We start from the raw sequence: 23,443 nt of genomic DNA, 5'->3' as shown, positions 1-23,443 counted from the left end.
AACCAAAATTTGGCATGAAAAGAAAAACGAGAACAGAAAACACGCAATGTGTGATTATTTAAGCATTTTATGGCCATCTATATAAATTGGTCATCTGGAAGTCACTTGTGAAAGCTAACCAGAAAAGAGGGAGATTCATTTGACTACTATGCTGCTTAAATTCACACTCAACTAACTCAACCAATTTACAATCAGTGTGGACGAGCCAAAATTCACGTATGAGGATATGCGAAACAGTGTAACCCTATCATAACATTTCTTGAACATTACAGAGAAACTTTCACACCTGGTACGAGACTATGCATATATCCACATAAATTATAAGACATGTGACGGGAACTAGGGGGAAAGGGAAAAGAAAGCAAGAAAAAGTGTATCGATAAAGAAAAGAAATTTTTGAGAACTCACCACAATTCTACTCTCTATAGGTCTAACCAAGAACACCAACTCCTTTGTACATCCTGATCAAGCAAATAACGGACCGGAGTGTTTGTAATTCTGATTCAGCCAAGTGGAACTAATTGATTCGTTCATGTCCAGGCCTTGCGCGCCAACACACAAGTATTGGTTTATTAACTTCTTATTGAAGGAATCATGTTTGAAGCTCGCTTGTGGATGTGGTGGTTTGCCATTTGAGCTAGAGGGTCCCGAAATGTCAACACCCTTCTCTTTGTCTATGAAAGTAGGGGAAGACATAGACGATCGTGACAGAGGACTTGTGTGTGATTCAGATGGAAAAGCTAAATGAGGCCTTGCCTGAATCACACCGTGTGATAAACCAGCAGTAAATTTCATTTTAGTGTATGGGCTCGGAAAGGAAGCTGTCCTTTTGTTGTTTGGGAGGGAGGAAGATTTGGAATACATCTGCCGAAGTGGAATTGGATTGTCGTCCAAATCTACAAAGGTGCTGAATGACTGAGAATCATTATCTCTTATGTCTATGCTAGATTCCCTTTTTTCTTTCCTCCTCCGCCATTGAAGAAGAAACTTAAGGCGCCTTGCAGCATAAGTTACAGAACTTGACTTCTTATTGTTTACTGAGTTGGGTGAGCCAAACTGTCTTAGCTCACCTGAGAACGTGTTGAATTGCATGCTTGACTGATCGCAACTGGCATCAGAAGCATTGTCAATGCCTGTGTATAAGAATATCTCTGCATCGGGAATTCTGAAAGAGGTTCCCGGACTGCTCCCAATACCCTGCATTCTCAAATGGGAAACAAGGGCACTCCTTGCTTTACGGTCCTGACAATTAGAGATCCCTCCAGCTGAAACCAATTGCTTGATCAGAAGTTCCGAAGATGCTGACTTTGGCCTTTGCTTAAGAATATCTAGAGGGGTCATGCCGCCAGAATCACGGATGTTTAAATTAATTGATGGAACAGTCATGAGGAGTTCCACCAAATTAGATTGAATGTTCTCGGTTACAGCCATGTGAAGAGCAGTTCGTCCATCATTGTTCTTAACATTAACAACGTCCTGCATGTTCGCAGTATCACCACATACTAATTGCTTCATAAGCTCAATCTGTTTGTCCAATCTCCGGAAACCAGGGCTTCTGAAACCAGTCACTGCCAAATGCAGAAAGGTATCTCCATAGTTGTTTGACAAAGTGGTTAATGAGGGAGATGCACGAATTAGGATCTCCACCACAGCCAAGTGACCCCTATAAGCGGCCACATGTAAAGCTGTGTTCCCTTGATTATCTACAATTGTGATGGTATCAAAGAATGCTATTAGATACTCAACCACCTGCACAACAGAATGATAAAACTTTTAACATTATAAGTAATATTTCAATGTTTAAAGGAGATATGAACGATATAAAAGGTTAAAATCTAACGAAACAAGAAAATGGATTAAAAAGAACACAAAGAGACTTCCATTCAGTCAAGTTTTGGTGCCTGTGAGGCCGTTAAATTTGGTGAGCAGCCATCAATATGTTGAAGCCAAACTATTTATGAGTGGATGTTAAGGCCAAACTAACAATTAACCGTTTAACTGTTTATTCTAATTTAATTAAACCAATCCTCACTCCATTTCAGCAATACAACTCAAAACTAATAAGCAGTCACATAAACTGAACAAATAAGTAAATAACTGAAGAAAAATCTCTTCCAACTTCTGTAAACCTCAAGTACACAACATTCTACTAAACGATGCGAAAGTAACTGAATTCAATCATCTAACAAACATATAGAACGAGACTCACCTCAACCTGCCCTCTGCCAGAGGCTGTATGCAAGATGGTAGATCCCTGAGCATCTCTATAAACCAATACATCCTCACAGTCCCTAAGCAGGTCCCTCAAAATCTCCAAATTGCCACCTCTAGCAGCGGCATGAACCGCCCGGTTCATCATTTCCCACTTGAAATCCGATGTAATATCACCCAACCTCTCTTCCAATTCTCCATTGCTGAGACTAAACCTTGGCGACACAGAGAAATCAAGCAGCAGCCTGAAAACCTCAGAGTTCTTGCTCCTGGCTGCAGCATAGAATATGTCAGTGACTCCATACTCTCCTTCTCCAAAAACAAGAAGAGGGTCTCTGTCCAGCAACTCCCTGACAAACCCCACATCCCCGGCTGAGGCGGCGGTGTAGAGAAGCCATCCGCCGTAGCCGGCCCTGACGAGAGAGTTGTGTCCACTCTGCATTTGGCACTCGTGGAGGAGCCTCTTGGCAACTTGTGACCGGCATCTGGCAACATCATCGAGCTGAGCCTCGTCGTCCCAGACAGTTTCGAGGCGGCGGATACGGCGTAGTGAGGTCAGCTTGATGAGGAGATTAGTATCAAGGTGAAGAAGCTCACAGACCAAATCATATAAGCCATTGGCTGCTGCCCAATCGATTGGTGATGCATACCACCATTGGTCTCCCGTGCTCTCCCACCTCAGAGGGAAGTAAGATGGCGGCATTGTGACCCAAAAAATGGCTATCAAATACTCAAATACCAACTCTCAGAGGAATTTTGTCGAGCACATGGACTGCAAAATCCAAAACCCAGAATAACAGAGCACACAAAAGCAAATCAGAGATGAGACATAAAGCGAAAGTGAAAAGGCCCAACAGGGTACGAAAGGAATTTGCTTTTTTAGTGGGAAAGTTGCAGAAAAGCTAAAGATCTAAGCTTTTCACTGGAATGGAGGTATAAGAATCAATGCAACTGAGTTTGTTAAACCAAAAAAAATTAAAAAAAAAAGATTGGAGAACGGACCCATCAACTGTATGAGAACGACATGCAGTTTTGGATCAAACCCAATAGATTTTAAGCTGAGAAATTGGTATTGGAGGACTGGGAGGGCAATATTAAGCAGGAAAGGCCACTGTCTGTTTCCACTTTCCAGATGAAGCTATGGAGGTGGAAAGATAAGCAGGGGAGACTTGGCCTTTTTAGGAAAAGGAGAGAAGGAGAGGAGCCCAATGAGTGAAGGTGGGGAGGAAAGTGAGAATTTTGGAAGATAATAACAAAACAAGAGGAAAATGGCTTAGAGACAAAAGCATCGAGAGATAGAGATTCTTTTTCGGTCCGTGAGGGAGAGTTTTATAAAGATTGCATAGGAGACCGGTGACGGACCAAACTAGGCAGATCATTCATAGTTTTGAGGAATCTTTTATGAAGAGACAAAATGAAAATGATCGACGGTGCTGGTTCCAGAAACTCGTTACGTTTTTGTGTTAAGTTACTCGTTCATTTAAGACACGCATAGAAGATTGATTCGATAATCTCTCGTGTGTATCTTAGACAGATAGATGAACTTAGCATAAGAACATATGTTTTAAGAGTTTCTCGTGTTGGTTAAATTGGGTATTCTCATCCCTTAATTTAAGGGGCTTTATTATTTTGGTAACAACTAATAATGTATTTCTTTTAGGAATTAGCGTAGTATACATGTGACAAAGAAACCCTAATTATATTGGTATAAAATTATAAATATAAGTAGGGCAGAAGGGGGTCACGGTCACACCGACAGTGGGGGTATCCTATGGTAGGGTTGACCTAATAATCTGGGTGCATAAATGGGAAGTTGGGTTGTAAATAGAGGACCCTCCATGCTGGAATTCGTCCTTAAATTATATTTAAATGAGAATAAAAGGGCACGTGGACACTTTAATTATTTCATCTCTATGCTTTTTAATGGTCATCAAACATACTAATTGAGGGTCTGAACTACTTTTTATATTGTCAATTGATTTTATGGTGTAACTTTAATTTTTTTTTAGTTGTAGATATGTGTTGCTCAAATTTGGTGAGCAAGCATGGCGGACAAAGGGTCCCCTGATCCCTTAATGAATTTGTGTCTAATTATGACAATAGTCTAGCCATGAAACATATTATTCATATAATATTTGTAAATCCTCTGCATCGTTATAATCAACAAAACGCAAATAATAACATAGACTACAATTACATTATCGAAAATATTAACACAATATCGCTAACAAGATCCCAAAGTATGGGAAGGGGAAACATGAGCAATGAGGAGAGCAAACATTAATGGAAGAAAATCATGACTACCAAAAAGGAGTGGGAGAGAGTAAAAGAAGGAAGAGCAGGTAGACAAGGGTCAAATAAATACGAGTAAAAGAAGAGAGAATTAGTTAAGATTAAGTAGGTGGGCCATGTTGCATCGCTGCTCGCACATGGCTTGGTCCGTGGTTAGTAGATCGTAAATATCATTGGTTCACACGAGAGAAACTGAGCTGATTCTCTGCAGAAATTCGTAATCTTTTATATGGTCACGTGATCCAATATCTCCAATGTTGCATCGCCATCGAACACACAGTGATATATTCTTCAGGATAAGAACGACAAATGCAAGGCATCGTCGCTTGTCAAAATTTAGGAACGGAATGCCCTACCACCACAGCAGGTTGGGTACAAATGAGCATACAACATTGCGTGTTTATTAATTCGTAATCTGGAATTTAAAAAAATAAAATAAAGAATTCGATTGACGAAGAGTCAGGATCCAGATTTCTATCAAAAGTACGCTAAACTACCTTTGGATTAAACTATTATGTGCACACGAAGCGTTGTAGGATTTGCTTGTGTGCACACGAAGCGTGGTGTTACATTCACCATTACAACCTATTTAGGAGTATTAGCACACGTACCAAGGCAGAGGGGGACTTGATAAGTGTGAGGGCATGAAATAAGAATTGAGATCCTTTCCAAATTTTTGTATCCAAAGCCAACGGTTTAAAAATTCAGACCACTCAATTTAAATCACAAAACTTTTATTAGCCCATCCTATTGAGATCACTTCACATAAAACCAAACCCGTAAACATCTTGGAGAGATTTTTCACCTAAACGGTCCGGTCCAGATTTCCGAGGTCCGTCAACTCCCAAAGCAGAGACCAGCAGAACAGCTTAGGCAAATCTAGGGTATACAAAGAGAAAGCAAGAAACGATCTTAAGCTACAATGACACATCACAACTTAGCCCGATAAGCATTACCAAAAGGGAATAATGGCAAGTTGAAGGAGCAGGAAGCTGAAGTTAGAAGAGAGGAGCAACCGCCCTCCCCTCAGTTTTTACATGATATCAAAAATAGATAACCCAGGGAGCATTAAGTCACAAGAAACTTCTTATTCTGAACTCCCAAACCATAACCTCCTAGAGACTCGACCAAAACATTTAGAAGATTAAAGCCTTGGATGGTCGAGGAGGGCTTATCATTTAGCAGGTGGATGCTACGTGCACGATCAAGTCTACCACACGGGTACTGTAACCCCACTCGTTGTCGTACCATGAGACAAGCTTGACAAATTTGTCGTTCAATGCAATTCCAGCCTTGGCGTCAAAGATGCTTGACCTGCAACAGCACCAGACATGTAATTAGGCTACATTCATGGTATATAGTGTAAACAATCAACAACAACTACGCAGGTGTGCAGAGCGATCCCACGTCAAAAAACAGGGCAAACTTGGATTCAAAACTGTTTTCAACATATTATCAATATAATCTTGTTTCACATTGACTAACAATACCAAATTCATCAAAAATGGATTTGCTATTTTACCTGCTGTCACCAATGAAGTCGGTGGACACAACATCATCTTCGGTGTAACCCAAGATACCCTTCAACTTGCCCTCAGACTCCTCCCTGTTCATAACAGAATCACAGATGAAAATTAAAACCAACACAAACTCATGGTTATGTAGATGACAACATCCTGATAAAGAATACCAGATGCAAAGCAAAACAAGAAAAACAGAGCAGAGCAAATCTTACTTGATAGCGGCCTTGATCTGTTCATAGGTTGCAGGCTTCTCCAGCCTGACAGTCAGGTCAACAACGGAAACATCAACAGTGGGCACACGGAAGGACATTCCGGTCAATTTTCCATTAAGAGATGGGAGCACCTTTCCAACAGCCTTCATAATAACACATGGTTAGCACTACAAGACAACTTAAAAGAGACGGCCAATAGTGATGAGCATTGTTAATCAAAACTCATCAATTACCTTGGCAGCTCCAGTGCTGCTAGGAATGATGTTGAAGGAAGCAGCACGTCCACCTCTCCAGTCCTTCATTGATGGACCGTCAACAGTCTTTTGGGTGGCTGAATAACAACAGGGTAACCATAAACTTGGGTTAGTTTCAGCCTATGTTATATCAAAACTCATACAACTTAACAATTCAAGAACCAAATCTTACCAGTGATGGAGTGCACCGTGGTCATGAGACCCTCAACAATCCCGAACCTGTCGTTGATAACCTATGAACAATTGAAACAAAAAACAACGTAAATTACACATTCAATAGTATCGAAAATCAATAAAAACCAACAGAAACAAACAGACTCAAACCTTGGCAAGGGGAGCAAGGCAGTTGGTAGTGCAACTGGCATTGGAAAGAATGTGAATGTCTGGCTTGTATTCCTTCTCGTTCACACCAACAACGAACATGGGAGCATCCTTGCTGGGAGCAGAGATGATAACCTTCTTTGCACCTCCCTGGACACGAAAACAAAACGATTCAGTCCTGATGAATTTAAAAATAAAGATATAAAGGAACCATATGAATACCAATACGGTTGACTCGACAAAGACACAATCACTATTCAGGCTACAACAAGTCAGCCTAACTTCAGGAGTAACAGATAAAGAATTCCAAAAGCTTATGCAGGATCAATTAACGAACGGGATCATAATCACTATATAGGCTACAACAAGTAACACAAAGAAGCTAAAAAGTACCAAGTGAATTCCGAATGCCTATCAATGATGTAAGAACAATCACCAGAAACGCAATTACTAGATAGCAATTGTGATAACAACCAAAATATCATATGCTATTTTCAAAAATCGAATGATCAATGCAATAGAATCATAAAACCAATAAAAAGAGAGTAAACCTTGATATGGGCAGCTGCTTTCTCCTTGTCGGTGAAGACACCGGTAGACTCAACAACAAAGTCAGCACCGGTCTCACCCCATGGGATCTCCTCTGGGTTCCTTTATAAGATCAAACAAAGAAATCATTCATTAAGCAATAAGCATTTGAATCTACAAAGCAAAAGAAATATTGCGCTCCAATTGTCCCAAAAACAACAAACTGGATTCTATGCTAAGTTCAATCACTTAAGACAATAAACTAATTAGTACCTGATTCCGAAAACAGCGACAGGCTTCTCACCGAAGAGAAGGGTCTTGGAGTCCTTGACCTTGAGCTCATGGTGCTTCCATGCGCCATGGACTGTGTCGTACTTGAACATGTAGGTCTAAACACAAAACCAACCACACAAATCACTAATCCAATTCAAAATCCGAAATCAAAACTCGAAAAACAAAATAAACAACAAATCACATTCAGCATCCGAATTCGAAACTCACAAAACAAATAAACAACAAATCAGTGAAATCACAGATAGATATTCACGTCAATAACTCACCATGTAGTCGGTGGTGATGAAGGGATCGTTGACAGCAACGAGCTCAACATCGTCCCTCTGAAGAGCGACCCTAGCAACCAATCGTCCGATTCTTCCGAACCCTAAACCCCATTTCATTTCAACTCTCAATTAATTCACAGATCAAATCACAGGTTAACAACCCAAAGGTCAAAACACAAAAGGCGATGGATCCGATAGTTACCGTTGATTCCGATCTTGATCTTCTTGCCAGATGTTGCTGATCGATACAAAGAAGAACAAACAAAAATGGTCAAAACACACAAAAATTACAGAAAATTCAACAAATAAACACAAGATCAGCAGCAAAAACGGCGAAATCGAAATCAGTAACTGAGAATTAAGATCAATACCCATGATGATTGTAGAGAGAGAAAGTAAAGTCCAGAGAGAGAGGCAGATAAGAAAACTGATCGAGGATTTTAGATGGTAGTGTGAGAGAGAGAGTGAGCGTTGAGATATTATATACAGCGGCGAAGGGGTGAAACCAGCCGGTGGTTTTGGTCACGTGCAGCGGTTTTCTTGGACAAAAGGAAAGTCGCTTTGCAGCCGTTGGTTGCGTTTAGGGCTTTGTATTAGCCGCTGATTTATTAATACCCCGCTAGATTTACTGTGAAGCGCACCCCGGCGATTGGACAAAAAGAAAATCGCTTTGCAGCCGTTGATTGCGTTTAGGGCTTTGTATTAGCCGCTGATTTATCAATACCCGCTAGATATACTGTGAAGCGCTCTCCGGCGATTCGGTCACGCGTGACCGAAATCCTTCTGGATATTTGGCATTAATGGGATGTGCGTGGAGGGCAAGCCGCTTCAGCTGCACGTGGCGCTCGTGAGAATGGGTCGGCGACCTTTTTTTTCTGGTATATTCGGGAGGAGATGCTGCGTTAAGGAAGGATGACGTGGCGAAATTGAAATTTTGGTCGATGAGTGAAAACTGAAAAGTCAAATTAGAAAGGCTGAGCTTCTGGATTATCGGTCAAATTCGACTTAAGGGCAAATACAATTCACGCGATGTTCTAGATAGTTTTATATACGTTTTTACGAGATTTACTTTGTAATGTATGTTAATAATTTGAATTGTTTATCATTTAGAATATTATTTATACAATATTGTGATGAAAAAAATTAGATAAATACAAAACAATTAATTAAGACATTAATTTATAATGAAGAAATTGACAAATACGGTTCTTCAAAGAAACGTTAAACCTTTAATCTAACAATCATATGATTTTAGATTTTGTGATTTTTGGTAAATATGATATTTTAGATAAGAACTAAAAGATAAACAGTTCAGATCATTAACATACGTTAATGACCCAACAAAAACGCGCGTCAATTGAAAAAGAAGTTGGTGCCACGGACCCCTTCTCATAAAAAAATTATGGTTAATGTACAAGAAAAAGGTCTCAAGTCATAGATTAAAATCTTGTGTTCACGATAAAGAGATTAAAGTTGCGCTTGAATGTTGGTGAAATTTTATATTTTGACTGAGTCTATAATTTTTTATCTATGAATTTTATGTACGAAAAAAGATAAAGTTTACACGTTACTTTGCCTAATTGCCTTTTAGCTATACGCAATCTCAACCTCATAACGCATTTTCTTAACATTTCGATCAAATGCATGTCTATTTATGTGTTGTTGACGTAGCAACTAGCAAAAAACAAATTTTGCTCTGTACCTTTTGAAATTGATTTAAAAATGATAGATATCGTCGTTGAGAACTTTGAAAGACTTATTGTCATGCCTTACCGACGGATGGTGATGCATCAACTCATCCTGCCCACAGATTATGCACCAATTGACCAGTATTATTCACATGTTCATTCTTTAAATCACAACCATTACCTTGATCAAGTAACTACTAGTCTTGTTGCTCAATCATCTATTCTAAGTTAGAATAATCTATACATACACAGTGACAAATCTAAAATTTGAACTTTGAAATTGTCGAACACTTGGTAGATTTGTTATCGTTAGTCGAACCATGTTGCACATTCATAATTTGATGAGTGTTATCAAGAGCTTTCAGTGTTGTCGGCGCAACATCACATCAAGTCTATTAAGATATACCTAGCAGACATTAAGCACTTCATGATTACAAGTGGGATCTATATCAAATATTCAGAGGGTCTCCAAAGTACCTTCACATGCATTTTTCCCCCGATCTCTAAGTGGCCTTGGAACCCCATATGCGACACTTGCATACACTTTATCGCTACATTTTCTTATACATTCAGTTTGACGTATTTTATCCATACCAATGTTATAATTATTGATATTGACAATGATCGAGTTATCATTTCCAATGGCAGAGCTATGTGACATCCCACATCGCTCAGGGGAGTGATCCTTATATATATATATATTCTCATCCCTACCTAGCACAAGGCCTTTTGAGAGCTCACTGGCTTCGGGTTCCGTAGGAACTCCAAAGTTAAGCAAGAAGGGGCTAGAACATGATGGGTGACCCACTGGGAAGTTGCTCGTGAGTTCCCAAAAACAAAACCGTGAGGGAATGGTAAGCCCAAAGCGGATAATATCGTGCTATGATGGTGGAGCGGGCCCGGGAAGTGATCCGCCCCTAGCCGGGATGTGACAATTTGGTATCAGAGCCTAACCCTGGTCGCGAGTGTGCCGACGAGGACGTCGGGCTCTTAAGGGGGGGTGGATTGTGACATCCCACATCGCCCTGGGGAGTGATCCTTATATGTATATTCTCATCCCTACCTAGCACGAGGTCTTTTGGGAACTCATTGGCTTCAGGTTCCATGGGAACTCCGAAGTTAAGCGAGTAGCGCTCGAGAACAATGCCATGATAGGTGATACATTGGGAAGTTGCTCGTGAATTCCCAAAAACAAAACCGTGAGGGAATGGTAAGCCCAAAGCGGACAATGTCGTGCTATGGTGGTGGAGCGGGCCCGGGAAGTGATTCGCCCTTGGGCGGGATGTGACAGCCATGCTTCAGCTGCCCATGCACAAAATATGAATACGTTCTTAACTCAATCAGAGTCTTTCAACGCAGAAAATAAAATACCTAAATATATATGATAGGAATTTTTACCATCTGCAAAAGTAGGAAAACACTTAAAAATACTTGCAAGAGTACAAGGTTTTCGTAGTATAACAGCTCAAGCAAAGTCGTTTTCCACATGGATTGAATGAATAGTTTGTGTTTAAAACCAACTCTCAATTAATTATTTAATACAAAGTTTGTAAAATGTTGATTTTAGAATTTAATATAATAAAAACGAATTTTAAAATAAAACAATTACAGAAATTAACTAGAGAACAATTTAAAAGAAAATCAATTTGTAAAAGCCTAGAGTTCTGCCGTCTCCTTAACAATCATACGCAATTTTAGCAATTATTTATGAATTTCCACACACATGCTTTGAATTTTAGGTTTTCCTAATGCATATATTTCCTCGTGATGTTCAAGCGAAAACGTATATCTAACATGCAACCCGTCTGTGATATTCATATCAAATATAAACATGCAAGACTCATTAAGCTATGTGAAAACCCTTTGAAAAACCATGCAACCCTTAAGAGCGTGATGTTCACCTTAAGTGAACTTACAATTACTAATTACAAGAAGTTTTCCTCAATTTCATGGTGATGTTCCAACAAAATTGCATCAAATTACTTGTCTAAAAATACTAATGGTTGCGAATCACTAAGACAATTAAATAGTTTAATCGCAGTGATTAATAATTCAAAGTAAGCGTGCATCCATTCATAAGCAAATTAATAAAATCACATATTCATGCTAAGGTTCATGATATCGCCCTAGCAAAAGAACTTAGTTACGAACAATTATAAAACAAAATATTATTAAGAACATGGAAAGAAACACATCTAGAAAATAAACTTGAATTGTCAAAGGCTTGTGCGTGCGTTTCCACCTCTCCTTCCCTTCTAACCCTAAAAAGTCTTATTTATACTGCTACAAAATAAAACCCTAAAAAGTCTTAGAATAAAACTAGGAAACATAATAAAATAATAAAACAGAAAATAAAAGGTTTCCTATTTAAACTTAAATTCGGATTTCTCAGAAAATTAGACCTTTGACCGACCAAATCAACTCCGATTTGGTCCCAAAATGTCTCTTTTGAAAGCTGGAGACATCCACTACAAATCCTCATAAGGAACTTCCTCAAAAAAATACCATATTGACCTCCAAAATACCCAAAATGTCAAGAAACATCAATCTGGGAAAGCTACACGCTGGGCTTTTATTTAATCACCACAGTCAAATAGCTTGGTAGAAAAATCTGAAACTTTGATACAATCATCTTGAAAAACTCACGAACATCCTCCAATTGGAATCACTCCAAAATTCATCCGTTTGATCACTTTTTGCTCCAAAGAAAATCAAATGTCCTGCATTAGAAATATAACTCAAAGTATCAAAATAATCAATAAATTAATACTAAGATTAGGGTAAAATATATAGTCTAATATTCGCTCATCAATATAGCTAGGCGTGCATGAAACATCACCAACCACCATGTCAAAGCGTGGATTGATGACCGAATGGTAGGTATGTAGTTTCAATTACAATAGTCAACCATGAAATGAAGGCTCTAGCGATTAATTAATGACTTATAACTTAACTAGTTAATAGTGTTTATTTTTGCACTTGAAGCTCTATGTTTGAATTCCTTTTCATGTAGTTTCGATGAATTAGTTTTATTTATCTTATTGATTGTTATAGAAAATGAATGCAGTGACGTTTTATGATTCATACAGCTGAACCACTTAATGAGATAAGACTTTATTGTTATATCAATTGTCATAAAAAAAAAGAAGAAGTAATTATTCTATTTTTTTAAAACATAACCATAACCTAATTGAAACGTACTAGAATTGCATAATGTCTAGGGGTGGTTCGGTATGGGATCCCATACCGAAACCCTTGTCCCGATTCCCAAACCGAAATTTTTGGGAATCCCAAATTCAATACCAATCCCAAACCAAATTTTCGGGAATCCCAATTTTCGGGAATCCCGAAATAATTTCGGGATTTCGGGACAAATCGGGAATCCCGAAATGTTTTTGGGCTTTTGGACTAAAATTTGACATATTATGTTTTTGGGCTAAAATTAAGTTTCAATCTACCCACTACCCATTTGTGCACAAAGTTTTTGGGCTAATGCCATCTCACCCCACATTCCAACTTTGATTCCTCCTCCACATAGTTGTAATTAAATGAAAATTTTGGCGGCGCCCATGTCTGAAAGAACAACTATATTGTGTACTCGAAAACAAAAGAAAAAAATTTGAGCTCAACTAATTGCATGCCCTGTACCCACCTTGTCCGTGTATATATATACAATATATGTATACTGATATGTTCATGCATGCATAATGGTCTTTGCTCCTTTGTTTCCTTGATTTGCCTAGGTATGCAGGAAACTAATATCCACATATTAATCACACTAGTGGCTAGGTATGCAGGAAACTAATATCCAAAGATTAATCACACTAGTGGCTAGGTATGCAGGAAACTAATATCCAAAGATTAATCACACTAGTGGCTAGGTATGCAGGAAACTAATATCCAAAGATTAATCACATTAGTTGAGATAACTGGAATATAGAAACAAACAAATTGAACAAACAAACATTAGTTATTTAGTTGAGACAAAGATTAATCACACTAGTGGCTACCAATACCATTAATTAAAAAATAATTCTCTTATAATTAAAAAATAATATATATATAATATTTATTTCTATTCGGTATGGGAATACCGAAAAAATGGAGATGTAATCCCGAATCCCATACCGAAAATTTCGGTTTGGTTCGGGATGACATACCGAAATTTTCGGGAATTTTGGTTTGGGATTTTTTTGGTTTGGGATCGGGATTTTTTCGGTTTGGTTTGGGATTTTTGGGATTTTTTTCCAGCCCTAATAATGTCAAAGGCAGATGCCGGATTTTTTTATTAAAATTTGCAGCCGATCGAACAAGAGGGAACTAAAGCGAGAAAATCATGTTTAAGCGGATAGAAGGATAGATAAACCCTATTTTGATAGCAAAATTCTCAATGACTTGGATAGTTTGATTATCAATGACTTATCCTTTCAAGTTCGAATTTTAAGTTGGAGCATGACACGAATGTCGTTCTGTTATAATAAGGTGATTTAGTAACATATGAGAGCTGAAAACTCATTGAGACCAAAAAGCGTGTGTGGTCCAAGATAAGGAAATGACAACAATACACAAGTCTCGATTTGCGATCAAGACGGATAATGTGATGACAAGTGACCCTTTGTTGGATGCATCATGCCCTAGGCTCGGGTAAGGAATTTTTTGTTGACTGGACCTGCACGAGAGAACATTCTATAGGCCCATTGGGCCAAAATGGGTGACTTAATTAATTTGTGAATATGGCGAGGACCAAAAAATAAGCTTAAATCAAATATTTCCTCAATTGGAAAGGCCACAAATTTTGAAACGAAAAATTAGAATTGTTGCCCACATACCAATTCGAATTGGAATAGGATACTCCCTCCTTCAAATTTCTTTTTTTTTTATTTATTTATATTTTTTTATGTGAATGGTCACCATTAAATCACGTCAACATATTGTGTTGACTTTTTTATAGAGAGAAAGAAAAAGAGAAAGGCGAGGGGAGGAGGGAATTTAGATGGGAGAAAATCCTACTCTATCGGAATTTGGATAAAAATTGGTCAAGGCTGAGCTTTTTCTTTACCTTGTAGTACACGCGAGCCACTCCGTAATTTTTTGGAGTCTAAAAATGGGTAATTAGTGGGGGCAATAAATATACAGCCCATAATTGTGAAGAAAAACTCATTGTTCTGCCTTGTCTCTCACCCCACCTCCGACAAGAAGGAGAAGGGAATTGTTGTTCAATCATCTTCCGCTCTCTTCTCTTCTCTTGGTTTCTCAACAGCTTTATCATGGCTTCCTCCTCCAGATGGACAAGGCCTGAGGTACTGGAATTATTTCGATTCTCGGTATCTTATATGGTTACTTCAAAGTCGAAATATGAAAAAACCAGATATTGAATTGATGAAGGAGAATAGTTGATCTCATTCTCTCGTCATCCTTTTGACAATCAACACTCTGTTTTTCATGTGGAACCGTTATAAATATTCACTCGATAGACTTTTAGTGAATTGTGTTCTAGATTTGTCGTGCAAGTTTTAATTTTTTTAATTTTTTTTTTAATCATATATGTGGTAAATTTCTGAATTCCATGCCAACTTTTTATTCTATGATATACTGTAGTCTAAATAATATTTTTTTTTGGCATGGACACATAGGTGTTCCCCCTATTTGCTGCAGTTGGTGTAGCTGTTGGCATTTGCGGCATGCAGCTTGTTAGGAACATCACCAGCAACCCTTAAGTCAGGGTTACCAAGCAGAACAGAACTGCAGGGGTGCTAGAGAATCATGAAGAGGGTGAGAGATACGCAGAACACGGACTCCGGAAATATGTCCGTACCAGAGCTCCAAATACTTCTCCGTTCCACTGATGCCAAAGTGAATCGAGTGATGCAATTCATCGATGTGCTGGAATTGGAGAACGTAGGACACGAAGTTTGTTTTGTAAAAGGGTTTATGAGGCGAATTCTATGTGCTACAAGCTTCCAAGTAGTTGCTGTGTGTATGATCTTTTTTATCAATAAAGTTCATATTTTTTCCGAGTCGGATCTATAACTAATTCCCTACAGTGCTTGTGGGCTAAGAAACAAAACCATAGCGTTAATATGGACTGATCATACATACAAATCACTAATCAATATTAGATAAAATGTCGTAATCTGATCTTTACACGAACTCGAGTTTGTACAAGAATGGCTTCCCGATAGGCAAAAGTCAGGAGCAAAAATTAATGAAAACACCATGGAATTGATGAATGAAGATTCAGTTCTTGCTCTATTATCTATTTCCACTAATGAGTAGTATTAGTTCGTCGTCATCATGCTCGTGGAAGATCTCCTCAAGAATTCTGCCACCAACTTTGAAAACGCAGTGCTGAGCTGGAGAATCATACTGAATGGAGGACTGCGATGGCTCAGGAATTCAGTGCCTTGCAGCGTTGTGTTCCGTGGACTCTTGTACCTTACCATCATGCCATGAACTTATTGCCAAACAAATGGGTTTTCAAGATAAAGAGGAGTGCAGATGGCTCGATTGAGCGACATAAGGCTAGGCTTGTGGCTAATCGCTTTCATCAACAATCGGGGATCGACTATACGGAGACCTTTAGTCCAGTTGTCAAGCATGGCACCATTAGACTTGTTTTGAGTTTGGCAGTTTATAAGAAGTGGCATGTTCGACAGTTGGACGTTCATAACGCATTTCTACATGGGTATTTGAATGAGGATGTGTACATGAGACAACCACTGGGTTTTGTTGATAAACAGTATCCTAACTACGTTTGTAAACTGCAACGTAGTTTGTATGGTTTAAAACGGGCGCCTAGGGCCTTGTTTCAAAGGTTTTCTGAATTTCTCCTTCAATTAGGGTTCCAAGAGTCCATGTGCGATTACTTTTTGTTTGTTTTTAATCAAAGAGTAGTTTATTTGATTTTGCTTATCTATGTGGATGACATATTGCTAACAGGAAACAACAACACTCAAATGGCATGGTTGATCAAGAAGCTCAGCACTTTGTTTTCCATGAAAGACTTGGGTCCCCTTAGTTATTTCCTGGGTGTTGAAGCCTATTGACGTTTTTGGTTTCAACTTGTTGTGTTTTTCATAAAATAAACTGTTGCAATGGCAGCATGTTTTATACATATTTTACATACACGCATGCACACAAACGCATGCAATAAATAACTGCAATACAGGTTGTTGTGCTTGCTGTCCATGATGCAGCAACCAGAGAAAAAATAAGCAGCAACCCATGTGGTGTCTAGCTGTCAACATTCCTTTTTCACGTGCAACATTCCCTTCCATACTGTACTGTCCCCATAGCAATATTCCCTTCCATACTGTATTGTCCCCATACTGTCAATACTCCCCCTCAAGCTGGATCAAGGGGGTTGATTGATCCAAGCTTGAACAATAACCGTTGAAACTGTGTAAAATCGAGAGCTTTCGTGAAAAGGTCCGCAAGTTGATCATGACTTCTAGTGTACACAGTTTCGATGACGTTGGATTGAACTTGAGTGCGGATGAAATGGCAGTCAACTTCAATGTGTTTAGTCCGTTCATGGAAGACAGGATTGGATGCAATATGCATTGCAGCCTGGTTGTCACAGAATAAGGACATGGGTTCCTTGCTGGTGAAGCCAAGATCAAGAAGGAGACTCTTCAACCAGATGAGTTCAGAAGCTGTTGCTGCCATGGCCCGATATTCAGCTTCAGCACTGGACCGTGCAACCACTGTTTGTTTTTTACTTTTCCAGGTGACAAGGTTTCCACCTACAAAGGTACAAAAACCTGTGGTGGATTTTCGATCAAGGGAATTACCAGCCCAATCAGCATCGGTATAGGCCAGAATGTTATTAGACTCATTTTTCTGCATGAGTATACCTCTGCCGATCGAACCCTTGAGATATCGGAGTATTCTCTTGACAATTTCCCAATGAACCAATGTAGGAGAATGCATAAACTGACTGATAAGGCTAACGGAGTAAGCAATATCAGGCCTTGTGATAGTGAGGTAAATGAGTTTCCCAACCATGCGTTGATACACATTAGGATTTGATAGGGGTTTACCTGGAGCATCCAATTGAAGTTTGCTAGCAAGTGGGGTGCGAGCAGGTTTGCAGTTGACCATATGTGCTTCTTTAAGAAGGTCAAGAACATACCTCCTTTGATTCAAAAATAAACCCTTGGAAGAGGTAGCCATCTCAATTCCCAGAAAATATTTCAAGGTTCCCAAGTCTTTAATGGCAAACTGTTGGTGAAGCGACCTTTTAAGAGCCTCGAGTTCATCCATGTTGTCCCCCGTGATGATAAGGTCGTCAACATATATAAGAACTATGAGCTTCCCTTGGACACCACTTCGAACAAAGAGAGAGGAGTCAGCATGACTCCTTTTGAACCCTACCACTTCAAGAACGGAGCTCAGTTTGGCATACCAAGCTCGAGGAGACTGTTTAAGTCCATATATAGCTTTATGAAGCTTGCAGACTTTGGTAGTTTCTTGTTCTTGAGGGTGTCCTGGAGGTAGCTTCATGTACACCTCTTCTTGAAGCTCACCGTGAAGAAATGCGTTTTTAACATCCATTTGAAACAAGGGCCAGTCGTGGTTGACTGCTACTGATAACAACACCCTTACTGTGTTCATTTTGGCGACGGGAGCAAAAGTCTCCTTGTAATCAATACCGTAGGTTTGAGTGAACCCCCGTGCAACCAATCGTGCCTTGTGTCTTTCAATGGTACCATTGGAATTGAATTTGATCTTGTAAATCCATCTACTCCCTACGGCTTTCTTCCCTTTGGGAAGGTCTACCACACTCCAGGTTTGATTTTCGTTCAGTGCTTTGAGCTCATTATGCATGGCTTCTCTCCACACGGGCATACATACTGCTTCTTGAAAGTTTTTAGGCTCAAAATTATTTGTCACCTGACTTAGGAAGGATGCATGAGATGCTGACAGTTTGTGATAAGTAAGAGCTTCAGAAATGGGATGCTTTGCACTGTAAGTGATGTACTCTTGGAGCCGTAGAGGAGGATTGCGATCACGAGTTGGGTTCCTTTTTGGTGCTGCTACAATTGGTTGTGTGACAACAACTGGTGCTGGGGCACGAGGTATATCTTCGCTGACCATCTCATCAACTGGGGAGTCACTTATAGGGTGGTATGGGGGGGTGTCTGTATGGATTTCAGCAAGAGTTGGTAGTGGAAAAATATCCATTAGACTCTCCCCCTGAGAACTATTCGGGGAGTGATTGTTGAAGAAAGGAACGAGTTCATCAAACCGTACATCCCTAGAGACAACCAGCTTCCCAGTGTGTGGATTATAACATTTGTATCCCTTTTGAGAACTCGAGTACCCCATAAACACACACTTGATAGCTCGAGGTTCGAGTTTATCACGATGATTTGCTTGAATGTGAACATAACAAGTGCATCCAAAAATCCTGAAATGAGTTAAATCAGCAGTTCTTCCCTTTATAACTTCAAAAGGTGATTTGGAATTCAGGACACGAGTGGGAAGTCTGTTAATGATATAGGCTGCAGTGAGGAGTGCTTGGGACCAGAATCTCTTGGGAACTTGCATCTGAAACATAAGAGACCTAGTTTTCTCCAATAAATCCCTATTCTTGCGTTCGGCAACACCATTTTGTTGTGGTGTACCCACACAACTAGTTTGATGCAAGATACCATGACTGCTCAAGTAGTTTGACAGATTATTGGAGGTGTACTCGGTGCCATTATCTGACCGTAAGGTATATATTTTTGAGGAGAATTGGTTGGTTATTAGCTTATGAAAGTCTTGAAAAGCTGTAAAAAATTCACTTTTAGACTTTAAGAGATATAACCAGGTAACCCTAGAGTAGTCATCTATGAATGTAACAAAATACTTGTACCCATCAAATGACTCAACACGGGAAGGTCCCCAAATATCTGAGTGTACAACTTCAAAGAGTTTACTGGTTCTAGTTTTAGAGGGTACAAAAGGTAGCCTAGTGGCTTTTGACATTTGACAAATCTCACACTCATGTGTGTTGGTACAATAATTTGGAAATAATTTAGACATTACTGGTTCGGAGGGATGAGCTAGGCGTTGGTGCCAAAGTTGATGCTTCTGGACATGGCTTAGGGTGGCAATGGGTTCCTTAATTTGATTGAACTCCTTTGAGATGTAGTACAGACCATTTAAGAAAAAACCCTCACCAATCTTCTTCTGAGTGACTCGATCCTGAAACACAACTGTGTGAGGAGAAAAAATAGCAAGACAGTTCAAAGTATGTGTGATGTTTCCTATGGACAGAAGCTGAAATGGAAATGAGGGTACATATAGTGCTGTAGACTCTACATCACTCCCCATCAATTTAATTTTTCCTTTTCCTAGGACTGGTTCCCCTTTCCCATTCGCTACAGACACATGAGTAGGATTAAGTAATTTTTGAAACTCATGTAGACAAGCTTGGTTGTTGGTTATATGGTCAGTGGCACCTGAGTCTACAATCCAAAAATCGTGTGTGAGATTGAGAGCCGTGGAAAGTGCACAAATGATACCTGGGATATTGCCGGATGTAGTGGTGTTTGAATTTGCCAAAAAACCAGCAAATTTTCCAAGCATTTCTGTGGAATTTTCCGTGGTGACATTGTTACCCTCAGCGATATCACTCTTCTTTTGGAGAAAGGCGGCAAACTCATTGATCAGGGAGATAGGGCTTGAGGTGAAGTTTGACATCTCTTTAGATGGATAGCTCAAAGATTGGAAGGCTTTAGGCGCAAACCCTTTCCCATCCCTGATCATTTTTCCTTCCTTGTTAAACTTAGGTTTTAACTCAGGGTGTAAAATCCAGCATTTTTCCCGTACATGCCCCTTGGTGTTGCAGTATGTGCATTTCCAGTCAGCTTTCTTTCCATTAAAAAACCTTTCACTAGTGAAGTTGTGGTTACTGGTGAAGGCCCTAGCTTCTGGGCTAGAACGGGGCTCAACATGCATTACTTTCCTTCGAGTTTCCTCTCTTTGGACTGCATGACACACGTTGACGAACGATGGTAGCTCAGGAGTCATTAGTAAGTGGCTACGCAGGTCTTCATACTCAACTCCCAAGCTTGCCAATAGTTGGAACACTTTATCTTCATCAGCCCTTTTCAAGAGTGCAGCGGATTCAGTGGTGTGTGGACGGTATAGATCAAGTTCATTCCACATAGATTTCATGCTTCCAAGATGCTGAATGAACGTTTGATTACCTTGCTTAAGTCCAGCGAGGCTTTTCTTTAGTTCAAACACACGGGCAGCATTGTGTTGACTGCCGTACATTTCCTTGATCGATTCCCATAAGATGTGTGAAGAATCTGAGTAGCTGAAGATCTCGGACAACTTGGGCTCCATCGAGTTAAGTATCCAGGACATAACAAGCTGGTCATTTGAGTGCCATGCATCAAAGGTAGCTGAGGAAGAACCTGGAGGCTTGATGGTTCCATTTACGTACCCTAGTTTCGATCTTCCTCCTAGAGCAAGAGATATAGCTCGTGACCATGGCAAGTAGTTGAACTCATTCAACGACACGGAACACAGTCGTGGGTTGCTCTCCCCGTGTATCATGTTGGCTGGTGGAGTTGAGGAACTTGTAGCCTCAGAACTAAATGAAATATCTTCTGCCATCACAACAAATGATGAACAGAGGAAGAAGAACAAGCTAGAAGGATAAACAACAGAGGCAGGACCCTATGGTTCCTGCTCTGATACCATATTGACGTTTTTGGTTTCAACTTGTTGTGTTTTTCATAAAATAAACTGTTGCAATGGCAGCATGTTTTATACATATTTTACATACACGCATGCACACAAACGCATGCAATAAATAACTGCAATACAGGTTGTTGTGCTTGCTGTCCATGATGCAGCAACCAGAGAAAAAATAAGCAGCAACCCATGTGGTGTCTAGCTGTCAACATTCCTTTTTCACGTGCAACATTCCCTTCCATACTGTACTGTCCCCATAGCAATATTCCCTTCCATACTGTATTGTCCCCATACTGTCAATAAAGCCACTTACATTGGTAACAATATGCATTTGGCTCAATCCAAGTATCCCCTGGACTTGCTTGAACGAAAAAAGTTTAAAGATGCCAAGCTTATTTCCACTCCAGTTTCTGCAGGACAAAAATTGAGTGCTTATGTTGGTGAACCTTACAAGCATCCGGATCATTATCGTAATGTCGTTGGAGCGTTGCAGTATTTAATCATTACGAGACCGGATCTCTCCTATGCCGTTAACCAGGTGTGCCAATTTATGCACTCACCCAAGGACACTCATTGGATGGCAGTGAAACGCATCCTGCGTTATTTGAAGGCCACGTATGATCATGGTCTTGTTTATAAACCTGGAGGTATGCAACTGTATGCTTTCTCCGATGCAGATTATGCGGGCAATGCTGATACCTGTCACACTACAGGAGATTTTTGTATTTATTTGGGACCAAATCTAGTGTCTTAGAGTTCAAAGAAACAGAAGATTGTCTCTCGGTCGCGTACAGAAGCCGAATATAGGCAACTAGCCTACACTGCTGCTGAGCTATCTTGGTTAAGGTCATTATTCAGAGACCTTCATTTGCATCTTTTCATTCCACACATATGGTGCGACAATGTCTCTTCAATAGCCTTAGATTCCAATCCAGTTTTTCATTCACGGACGAAACACTTGGAGGTCGATTATCACTATGTCCGTGAGAAGGTGGTTTGAAAACAGCTTCTGGTAAATTTTATTTGTTCTCAGGATCAGATTGCTGATTTGTTTACAAAGGGTTTGTCTTCCTTGCGTTTCAAGCTTTTGGTGTCCAAGCTTCTAGTTGTTTCTTGGCCTGTCAGCTTGCGGGGGGGGGGGGGGGGGGGGGGGGGCGCTGTTAGACCAAGTCAGAGTTATCAAGAATCCAGCTCATGTTTAAACTCTAAAGTATGTTATTCAGGAATGCAGTCCTTATCCAAGGATAACTCTGATAGGTCTAGATTATTTTTAAATGTTTGAAAGTTTGATTTCATAGATGTTGTATTATTCAAATTCAAATATTGCTGTCTAAATAGGGTTGATAAACCCCTGATGTAATCTCAAAATTATTATAAATACACGCAACCCATCAGTTGATAGGTATGCACATTCTGAGCTGGAAACGTGAGAGTTCTAAAGTTTTACAGGAATAACAAAGGTATGTTATTTAGGGTTTGTTTCTTATTGTTGTAAAACTTATACCATACCTTGATCGAGAACGAGAACCAAGTCATTGTCGACTACTGCAGAAATCCGGTGAGCAACAGTGATCACGGTGCATTCCTTCATTTCTTCCCTTGTCGTCTCCTGAATTACATTGTCTGTTGCTGTGCCTATAGAAGCCGTTGCCTCGTCCAGCACTAGAATTCTCCTCCCTTAGAAGCGCTCTAGCTAGAAAAACTAGCTGCCTCAGTCCAAGAAAAAAACTACGAGATTTGGAAACATAGCAGGGGCAAGCAGTCGCCTCTGATCCTTCCCGACTGTGTTGCCGAGTCAACATTTGTTCAAGACCTGCGTTACATATGAATATCTTGTCATACAAGCTACCATATTTCGTGACACGAATGCTGCTCCAGGGGATCCAGATTAGTCCTCACGGTTTCTTGAAATAAGGTTGGATCTCGTGGGCTTAAGCCTAAACTTGACCTTAAGCCTTGCAACCCTATTTTCGAAATGTCTAAGCCGTCAGATTAGATGGAAGCCTGATTAAGTTCTATGTATTCTTAACCTGCAGGAAAAACAAACCTTTCTTCATTTGATCAGCAACTTCGAAATGAAGTTTTCCATTGCTGAAAGCTTCCCTTCTCCATTAATTTCATTCAGGCAACAGTAGCCTCTATGAAAATGAAAATTTT

At 39.7% G+C, this 23,443-nt stretch overlaps 3 protein-coding genes across 4 annotated transcripts; 1 reads left to right on the top strand and 2 right to left on the bottom strand.

Annotated features, from left to right (window-relative positions):
* Positions 1-234: 234 nt before the first annotated feature.
* Positions 235-3,523, bottom strand: LOC137731721 (uncharacterized). The gene is made up of 2 exons (XM_068470912.1): positions 2,210-3,523; positions 235-1,749 (listed from the first exon to the last, which is right to left on the bottom strand). The coding sequence occupies exons 1-2, from the start codon at positions 2,912-2,914 to the stop codon at positions 466-468; spliced, it is 1,989 nt and encodes a 662-aa protein (XP_068327013.1). The 5' UTR covers positions 2,915-3,523; the 3' UTR covers positions 235-465.
* Positions 3,524-5,220: 1,697 nt separating this feature from the next.
* LOC137730711 (glyceraldehyde-3-phosphate dehydrogenase, cytosolic) lies at positions 5,221-8,418 on the bottom strand. 2 transcript variants are annotated; one of them, XM_068469668.1, is made up of 12 exons: positions 8,273-8,418; positions 8,104-8,139; positions 7,902-8,002; positions 7,615-7,730; positions 7,365-7,464; positions 6,817-6,963; positions 6,665-6,725; positions 6,472-6,569; positions 6,239-6,381; positions 6,026-6,109; positions 5,686-5,817; positions 5,221-5,643 (listed from the first exon to the last, which is right to left on the bottom strand). In XM_068469668.1, exons 1-12 carry the CDS (start codon positions 8,274-8,276, stop codon positions 5,640-5,642), a joined length of 1,026 nt encoding a protein of 341 aa, XP_068325769.1. In that variant the 5' UTR covers positions 8,277-8,418; the 3' UTR covers positions 5,221-5,639. The 2 variants fall into 2 exon arrangements, with proteins under 2 accessions (XP_068325769.1, XP_068325768.1); XM_068469667.1 differs by having other exon boundaries at positions 5,221-5,817; positions 8,273-8,413.
* A 13,193-nt stretch (positions 8,419-21,611) lies between these two features.
* Positions 21,612-22,040, top strand: LOC137732584 (uncharacterized mitochondrial protein AtMg00810-like). The gene has a single exon (XM_068471902.1). It carries the CDS (start codon positions 21,612-21,614, stop codon positions 22,038-22,040), a length of 429 nt encoding a protein of 142 aa, XP_068328003.1.
* Positions 22,041-23,443: the final 1,403 nt, after the last annotated feature.

Source organism: Pyrus communis, chromosome 4 (assembly GCF_963583255.1).
Source record: "Pyrus communis chromosome 4, drPyrComm1.1, whole genome shotgun sequence".
NCBI classification, from domain to species: domain Eukaryota; kingdom Viridiplantae; phylum Streptophyta; class Magnoliopsida; order Rosales; family Rosaceae; genus Pyrus; species Pyrus communis.
The sequence above is the reverse complement of the archived record's forward strand: the minus strand, read 5'-3'. Positions and strand labels throughout refer to the sequence as shown.

What these genes read in the sequence shown, in the direction of transcription:
- LOC137731721 (XM_068470912.1), bottom strand. Translation starts at nt 2,914, where the DNA reads ATGCCGCCATCTTACTTCCCTCTGAGGTGGGAGAGCACGGGAGACCAA. An exon ending in CTGGCAGAGGGCAGGTTGAG is followed by an intron (nt 1,750 to 2,209) that starts GTGAGTCTCGTT and finishes TCTGTTGTGCAG; the next exon opens with GTGGTTGAGTATCTAATAGC.
- LOC137730711 (XM_068469668.1), bottom strand. An exon ending in AAGCAGCTGCCCATATCAAG is followed by an intron (nt 6,964 to 7,364) that starts GTTTACTCTCTT and finishes TTTCGTGTCCAG; the next exon opens with GGAGGTGCAAAGAAGGTTAT. An exon ending in CACGGTGCACTCCATCACTG is followed by an intron (nt 6,570 to 6,664) that starts GTAAGATTTGGT and finishes GTTGTTATTCAG; the next exon opens with CCACCCAAAAGACTGTTGAC.
- LOC137732584 (XM_068471902.1), top strand. Translation starts at nt 21,612, where the DNA reads ATGCATTTGGCTCAATCCAAGTATCCCCTGGACTTGCTTGAACGAAAA.